Here is a 9,200-nt window from a genome sequence, read left to right as displayed (position 1 = left end):
TTTGGAAATGATTAACCATGTGCCTCGATTCTTGAGTGAAAATTTTTTCGATTTCATTACAATGTTCACAATCTGATGCCTGCGAGTCACAACACAGTTCGCACACTACTTGTGAAACAGAAAGATTTGGAATATGTAATTTTTCCTTTATCCCACAATTATTTTTGATCAGGTGCTCATCCTGTAAAACTTCGAAGTCCTGATGTAGGAAAAAATGTCATTTTTCAGTTCTTTGGGCTTTAGGCTTTGTCATGACCCCAGCCATATAAAACGGGTGTCCGAATGGTTCAAGTTTTTCACCGATGGAGCAGTGCGATTCATTACAGCCATGGAGCACCCTCAAGTCAATTTTTCTACCACAGCTACCACAATACCTCCCACGCTGGCAAAGTGTGCGAAGTTCCGTTTTGAGGGCCTATGGCAACATGACTATCGCTTATAATACCACGAGAGGTTTGAAATTATCGGAATAATTGCAAATAGGTGCGTTGCAAACAAATTCGTACTTTGCACTCGTGATTTTTCGGGAAAACTGGACAAACTTATTTGTGTGCTGGGAACCTTGAGGTAAATATTTCCATAAATTTCAACGCTCGAGTGGTATTCGGGGGATTATTTTTCCCGCCAAATTTCAGTCAGTAGAATTGCACCATGAAACGAACTTTTTATTCAAAAATGAGGAAAGCTTTTTGAGAAAGACAAAACATTGTAATTCATATTCAAATTAGTGCAATAGAAAGTACAATTATTATAGAGATTCGTTTTCTTAGAATCAACATTGTTATTCACAGCTGCAGAAGAAGTAGAAGTAGAAGTACAAGTAGAAATAGAAGTTAGGGTGGTGTCCATGATGTTTACCCCACTTGGCTCATTCTTTCGTAATTTTTTCAGAATCAATTCATGATGGTTTTGATCCAGTTATAAATAAGGTTTGATTGAATTGGCAGTTGCATGCCTAGTAATCTTGATGATTTGTTGTTCACCACCTCCTGCTTTAGCCAAATTGGAGACAGCTGTAGCCCGACTGGTTTGTGATTTTCTTGTTCTTCATATCAAGCCCAGCCTTCTCCGCTAAATCTTTCACCCATTTCGCCATTATGTTGTGGCCAACTGGGGTATTTTTGTACCATGCCACACCGTGTCGATTCTCCCAATGTGGATTTTTTTGGAGCAAAAAAGAGCATGTCCGATTTTATTTTTTCATGTTTTTTCTTTCGTAATTTTCTCAACAGTCTGACTGAGCACTTACTAGGAGTTTCCTTATTTTCTACCAGCCCTTTGCTGTCAGACAACGTCTTGTTACCACCCTGCGTCGTTTTGGTGAAAATTGGGTTGTATTTCACTCTGCCAGTTGTTTCGCCATCACTTTGCATTTCCTTCTTCAAGTGATATATCAACACAGTACTTCCCTCATTACCCCTCCATGTCACCTTGAGCAAGACGATCATAAAAATTTTTTTCTGCAAACCTTCAGGGGTCTCCTCATATTCTAGACTTCGAGCATTGAGTCCCAATCCCGATCACTGAAGGCTGCTGCGCTTGCCTTCCTTTTCTTGGAAATGGCTTGCAGAGACCTACGTTTATCATCTCATGCCCCTCTAGCAGTTTCAAAAACGGCATCAACGAATGGATTGATTTTCCTTTTGTACTTATCATAATACATCTCCTGAAGCAGTTTGGCTGTTTGATTCCACATCGTTCTAATCACACTCTCCTTACAGTCCCCACCGTTTGTTTATTCATGTTATATCCCTAATCCTTCAGAATATTTGCCAGTTTTTTTTTTTTTTTATTCCGGCCCTTTCTGCCCTGTTCTGGATAAATGGCCCTATCTCACCCTTTGCATGCGGCTGTGGATCCTGCACTGTACCGTATTCACTCTCCTATGGAACATAGGAGTGACATGGGAAACCACAGAAAAAACCATGTCGGTACAGACGGTTGCACTATTAGCAACCTCCCGCTCATCGGTGCCTGTTGAAAAATTCGATTCAACGGGGAATCGAGCTCACAACTTTCAGAACACTTGGCTCGCACCTAGCCACTGAGCTACCGACGTCGGTGTATTGTTGCCACTTGCTCTTCAGAAGTGTCAGCATCTAATGTGTATTTTCTTGCATTACAAAAAAGCAGAAAACTGATTCCAAACCGACGATTTCGACATGGCAGTATTAATGGGGACATTTCCCTTCACTCCTATCTATCTTTCACATCTTCCCATCTATCTTTGACAGAGAAGAATCACCAAATCTATTCATTTTTCAAGAAATACTCGATAAATAACAGAATTAAATTCAATCTGTCGATTCCAATCAGTGGTTAACCCAATCCAACAGTTTTTTGTTTTATATATATATATAGGGAAGTGACAAAATTATCGAAAATTTATCAGTATAATACGGAGTAACCTCGTTGAATGGTGCAATTCGATTAGCTGAAATTTGACGGGAAAAAAAATCGAAACAATTGTCCCCGTAGAAATAGCGAGTGCAGAGATTGCAGTGCCTATAGAGTGCATGACGGTCGCAAGCAGGGGTTTTAAAACCATTTCTACGCGTGTAAATATACACGCGACAAAAATATTCAGCACCATTGAACAGTTTTTTAACATCTGTAATGGGCGGATAATGATTATCCAGGGGAAAATAACCGATATCTAATGCAACACAGTCGGATTTGCCATCGAATGCTATGCGACCATCATACATGACTACAGGGTTTTTTGACCACTTGCCACACTATGAGAGCAATTTTTTCATCAATGAGAATGCATTAATAAGTAGCGGGGTACCCGAAGCTCTCCCTAAAGCAGCACCTTTACAAGCCTGCACCGTTCCATTTCAAAGATGAATGCTATTCCATTCATCAATGGTTATAGTGCATGTTTTCTTCTAGAAACATGCTTTTTTTCCACCACAATGGAGCGTGCCACTCTACCTGGATTGAGCGCCACATGCATGATCGTGATCGACGTGTTCTTTAATTATTTTTAAAATATCTTTAGCGAGCGAGTTAATCCAATTGATATCTGCTCCATCTTCTTGGGGTTTCGATATTTTGAACACCATTTCGCATCTCAATGATTTAAAACGTCTAAATTCTTTGATACTATCACTTATCTTGCGGAATCTAGATTCTGCGCCAGGTAGCGGGTTCATGGGTGAGTAGAGTTGAATCTGCTCGAGTGCACTGCGGGTGCCACTCTGCAAGAAAAATACGAATCATGAGAAAAATAACAAGTGAGTAAAAATTGCAAAAGAAAAGTTTACTTACCATCAGTTTCCACTGTCACCACGTGTGGACCCTATTGCTGTCCCGATATTGCCGGATCTATGAGTAATCCAATATTAAATCATGATTCAAATTGCAAATATGCAAAATCGTAATACTTACCGGAACGGACGGTTGGAATGTATCCGTCTATCGATCCTTCTTGGTTGGACTCTTCCATTTTTCCTTTTTCACACAGTTTTTGAACTGACGTATTGATGCTTCTTACCACTATCAAGCTTAGTATCGAATGAAAAATTTGCTTAACTACCCGACATATATCCCTGCTGTGTTTACATTCCTAACCAGGCCCATGTATTATCATAAACTTTGACTTATGCGGGAAGCAAACATGTATTCGAGCAGGTTGCTGTTGGTTTCTTTAAAATTCATAGTTGGCTAGAGATGCATTTAAGAGCGTTCAGTATTTGCCGCGTCTGACATTGTGGGCCCTTCTCCGCCCTCTAAGATAGGGCTTCGTTACTTGTTAGTTTTTCCGGATGTGTTTCCGAAAATGATTGAGTTAGCGGCTATCAGGAAAGATAATGATCAGCCGATCATTAAAAATTTTGAGGACTTAGTGGTCCACCGTTACGGAAAGCTAGAATTGTTGTTGATGGATAACGGCAATGAGTTTTCAAATAACTGTATGAGGGAACTAGCAAGTAATTTGGGTTTTAAGCATCAGACAACCTCGCCATACCACGAACAAGCGAATCCTCTTGAAAGCGTAAGTCGTGTTCTTAAGATTATGTTAATTTCTTTTATGGAACAGGATCATCGCGAGTGGGACGCGCACATTTCACAGTTTCGTTTCGCGTATAATTCGGCGTCCCGTAGTGCGTTGCATTTGTCATCTGCACAACCCCCGTTGTTCTTTTGTAAGTTGACGAAAGCGGATGTGAGTGTGGTTGTACCGGATACCAAAGGTGGACAACGCGTATGGAACATATGTCGGAACTATACGATTTAGTAATTGAAAATCTGAATCAAGCACCCGAAAACCAGGGAATTATTATAATACTCATCATCGTAGCGTTCGTTTTGAGATGGGAGATAGAGTTACGAGGAAGATTCGACTACTATCTAATATGCCAAACAATCGTAAAGCAATCAACAGTGGCTCTCCAGCGTTTCTTTAGTGTCCTCCTAATTAATTTTTAGCACTCATTCGCTCTGATTGCCCACCAAATGGGTGATTTGCCAACACGTGAATCCACGTACCAGGTAATTAACGCAACGAAAAGGATGATTGGCGGTGACAAATTCATCATCCATCAATCCCAATACAATATAACTAGAGGATCGCCTTCGAAGGTGTGGAAACTCTTCGCGGGGAAAGGGAGTACACATAAGAGTGCATAGAGTGGCAGGTGAGTTTAGCTGCGGCGTGTGGCATGTTCAGCGGCCTACAATTCCTTGGGGGAACCGTGGACTCCAAGGGCCCGAGGGGCGGTTTGTGGCAAACTTTCGGAAAAGGCCATTCTGTCGTCCCACGAAATTAGAAGCATGAAGATTGGTTGTAACGATCAAATATTCTCTGTTAAGTACCCCAGGAGGAGACCCTTACATACGTTACATCATATATGAAAAAATGTGCGGAAAAAGTCGTTATACATTGTGATATATCGTGTTCAGATTCCAGAATTTATTTTAATTAGGATGAAGAAATATAACCCATGCAGGCACCGTAGAAACCTGCGAAAACCAAAAGATCCAAGATACATTGGAGGATGTGGAAATTGTGAGGGTCCAGCATATCGACACAAGTAGAACCGCTGATTTTACCATTAGATATTAGAAAATACATGAAGTAATGCTGAGTACTCATGTTGATCCGAAATTAAATTGGACCGAATATTAACGAATACGATTCCTATATAATATCCACGGTACTTCGCCCCAATAACGGCTACACCGTCCGATATATCTGGGATCTCGCCTGATGCAAACCTGATCTACGCTGTGATAGAAATTTATAACTTCATTGTTCTTGGGTCAGTGACTAATTCGAAGATTCACAACGTCACTTGCATAATTCATCGTGAACTTCGGGATAGGACAAAGTCCCAGTTATTCATCGAAACGTTCAAGTATCTGAGCAGTCGATATTCTGTGAGAGATATCAGTTTCCAATAATTAAACATATGTGATCTATTCCCAGCATCGAACTCAACCTGCTTGGGTACATTACAATTTTTGTCGAATGATAAAAACAAATTTACTCACGCATTATTAAATTGATCCTTCAATGGTGAGCCTTGTTGCACGGCGATCGCATAGGGTTTTCGGGAAAATTCATCACCAACCATGACCAAATCACAGTTAGTCATTTCCAGGTATCTGATATCAGTAGCATCACCAATAAATGCAAATTCGGTTTGTGAGGAATTGACGATTTCTTTGCGAACTCTCCGCACCGCCTCCTCTTTACTCGTGGGAAAGCCTGCTTCTTTCATTGCCTGAAACATCTTCGTGTATCTGTCGCTTACTGGATAATCCCAGACCGCGAGCTGGGCCCGCTCCACGTCTGTGAGGCTGTCATTTAAGCTCATGTCTTTCCAAATCCTAAAGAAAAAAAATTATTGTAGTGTAACCGGGTATTTTGCGACACTATTCATTCCTCGACTTATTATCGGATTCAAGTCGATTGTCACTATACAAAAAGTTATAATTAATGTCGAAATTTGACAAAGAGAGCAATATTTTTTTACACTAACTTTGCAAATCAACTTCGAGGGACGTTGTGGGACAACTGCACTTTCTGACTTGCCATCGGCATGCTAAGGGCTTCAATTCTGATGTTTGAGGTTCTGACTAATATTTGAGGATAGTCCTGATATACTCTGTAACGAGCAGTGGGGATGTACGTTCCGATCCCCAAAAAAATCAAGAGAAAGAGAGTGTGGGCGAGGAATAGAATAATGATGTTAGGACTTTTGGAGATAAAAAGAACATCAATTGAGTGTTCAGGGTTGTGATAGGTCTGGCTAAAATGGTGGCGCTCCGCAAAAAGGGTTTTTGGGATTAAATGGGCAGGGGTGGAAGGCCGTGCGGGGTAACTTACTCATGACCCCGACGGATTGCCAAGACTGATTACGGGCTAGGGAAAAAGATTAGGAATTGGGTCGTTTTAATCCCGAGAACCCAGAAGAATCAACCAGAAGAAATAGGAGCGAGAAATTTGTAATGGACCCGAGCGGACGGGTTCGTTGATAGATTACTCCTAGATAATTAGAAATGACAATCACTCAGGGAGAGTCAACTCCTTTAGCAATTAAACGATTTATTCAAATAAATAAAAACTTTGTCTGATCCCATAGGTATCAGGCATTATAAGTTGCAAGAAAATTAGTTAACCAGTCGTCGTAGTACTAATTAGCTGTATATGACAAGCTGACTAACTGACCCAATGGCAATGAATTCACGAGTTTATATTTCATCCTGGATTCGATTGCAAGAAGTATTTTCTCTTTGTTTTAAATCTGGAGAGCCCTCGGGTGGTATTTAAATCATTTAGGAATTAGTTATTTCTATTTCATAATTAATTATATTTCTGAGGCATAACAAATTAATTTTAATAATTTTTTCCTTTTTGGCGGCTCCCCGGTGATAAGTGGTGGTTAGTATTTTTTCGAGCCCGGAAATGGCGTCGGCAGTTCCCCCTGATGTGGGTGATTTGAGGGGGCAGGAATAGGGGTGGTTTTCCGAGTACAATCGATGTGTGCTTTTCCCCAGTGCGGTTGGTGGCATGCTTAGAAGAAGTTCTCAATGTTTTACGCATTCAAAATCCACGTGGCTATTAATTAGTCTAGCGTGGTTAGTTGTGCATCTTTATGCCTATAGTTTTGTGGGGTTATTAGGGGTAGTATCCCGAGCTCTCTGGCTGAACGTTTTGGATTTTTATAGGAGCTTGGGTTTCCCGTTGTGGAATGTGTCCTTGCAGCTAATCGAGCGGGGAGGCGGAACATCCTTTCTCTCTCTGTCTGAGGCGTAGTGGGTCCAATTCCGGGAAATTATCGTTTTCCCGAGACGGCAAGAATAATACACATATTCCTTGGATTATTGTCGGTCGACAATCCCTGAGGCCGCAATCCAATGCAGTTGTTTTGGGTGCATGCGAATGATTTAACAAATTTATTTAGACCTTCCGATTGGGACGAATTTATATTTCCGAGTAATTAACTTTATAATGAAATCCCTGTACTGATGTATTATGTAATTGCGTTGTTTCTTGTAAGTAATCATTTACATTCTACTTCATTACGAATTTCCATAGTGAAATACGTAAGGACAATTTTCGAGTTATTTTCATTTCTTGGTTCTTCTCTTTGCTCGTTGCACGCTTTTTCCAATAACCTTGTCCCCAGCGAAGATCCACCCCTCTCCGTAGACCCGGCACACTGAGCAATCCAGGACCATCATCTTTACCCTAAAGCATAGATATCCCTACCGTACCCTTTTCGATTCCCCGTTTCCGGTTTTCATTGATATGTTAGATTTGAGATTTAGCGGATTTGGAAGTACGATTTTCCATGTCGGGAATTTCGAGGTTAATGATGTTTTAGAGTTCCTAGTTTTCCGGTTTGGTAATTCCGGCGAAAAATTAGCTGGTCCCCGATTATTTAAATTCTAGCACGCTTCATTAGGCTTAGGGGAAGTAGGGCAAAGGTAACAGATATTTTCAACCCCATTCGAAAATGACACGTTACAACTCTCTCCTCTCGTGGTAGTGGTAAGAGTGCTTGGAGCATGGCAGCAGGCAAGGGGGACTCACCATTGAATGATCAAGTTAATAATGCGTGATTACTTTTTTTAATTGATCAAGTAAAAAACCGGGAGGATGGTCTTCTCGCTGCGGTTCATTTGATATTCTCTATCCCTGTTAAAATTGTTAACGTTTTTATGGATCTCTAGAGCTTCGTGATGTTGTCTTGCGATACATCCTTCAGATGTAGCCAACCTATTAGTATGATCGTACTGAATAGTACGACCAGTGTTCATTCGCGGGTCTGTCAGAGCAAACTGTTTTAAGGGCCCATATTTGGAGCCCCACTGATGTTCCTTGATCCGAGTACTGATCACCTTCTCGATTTCTACAATGTACACTTTTCTACATAAACAGAGGACTTCGTACACTCCTCGTCTGCTCAAGATTGGTATTGGATCCTTTGCACTTAGCAGCATTTGTCAGCGTTGTGCTTGCCGAGTATTTTGCTTATGCAGTCTGTTGTGCCTTGGAAATAGGGTGGCGGGGGGGGGGGGGGGGGGCAGTTTTAGTTTTTCCTGGTTAGAAACTTGAGAGGGTCCTATACATCAGGAAGCTGATCACAGAGTTATATTGAGGAGGTTGGTGGTAGGAAATGGTAACTAGGATATCCAGAAATGGGAGACCCCTTGTCTATTTTACTTTCATGGTGAACTTGATTCCCTCCTCGCCTATTTCAAAAGCACAACGGGCCGCATCAGCAAAGTCCTCGGCAAGCAAAATATCTGAACCATCGTCCAACCTCCAAAGAGGTTGGACAAATGCTGCCAAGTGCAAAGGTTCCAAGGCTACTCTTAAGCACACCAGAAGTGGACGAGATCCGCTGCTCATATGGAAAAGTGTACATTAGAAAAACTGGGAGGATGATCAGTGTATGAATCAAAAAACATCAGTGGTGCTCCAGATATGGGCATTTAGAACAGTCGGCCCGGGCTGAACACATGATGAACACCGGGCATATCATTCAGCAGGATCAGGCAAGAAAGTTGACTAAATGTTAAGAATATTACAAAGAAAACACCCAGGTGACCTAGCGATCAAAATCCTAGCAACCACAACAGGAACAGAGAATATCAAGTGAACCCTATATGGAAAACTATCCTCTCATTTTTTTAATTAATCCGTAAAAACCATTAATTAACCCCTTCTTAACTGAGCCCCC

The 9,200-nt window shown here is 41.2% G+C and overlaps 1 protein-coding gene across 1 annotated transcript in view; it reads right to left on the bottom strand.

Moving 5' to 3' along the window:
- Positions 1-5,297: 5,297 nt before the first annotated feature.
- Positions 5,298-9,200, bottom strand: part of Ir25a (ionotropic receptor 25a) — a gene marked incomplete at its 5' end in the record, with an annotated part of 83,643 nt that continues 79,740 nt past the window's right edge. The window contains 2 exon segments of the mRNA XM_011314439.1: positions 5,298-5,383; positions 5,500-5,838. Of these exon segments, the coding sequence (XP_011312741.1) occupies positions 5,344-5,383; positions 5,500-5,838 (379 nt within the window).

The sequence above is a fragment of the Fopius arisanus genome, unplaced genomic scaffold, assembly GCF_000806365.1.
Source record: "Fopius arisanus strain USDA-PBARC FA_bdor unplaced genomic scaffold, ASM80636v1 scaffold00164, whole genome shotgun sequence".
In the NCBI taxonomy this organism is placed as follows: Eukaryota; Metazoa; Arthropoda; class Insecta; order Hymenoptera; family Braconidae; genus Fopius; species Fopius arisanus.
This window is presented reverse-complemented; position numbering and strand designations above follow the sequence as displayed.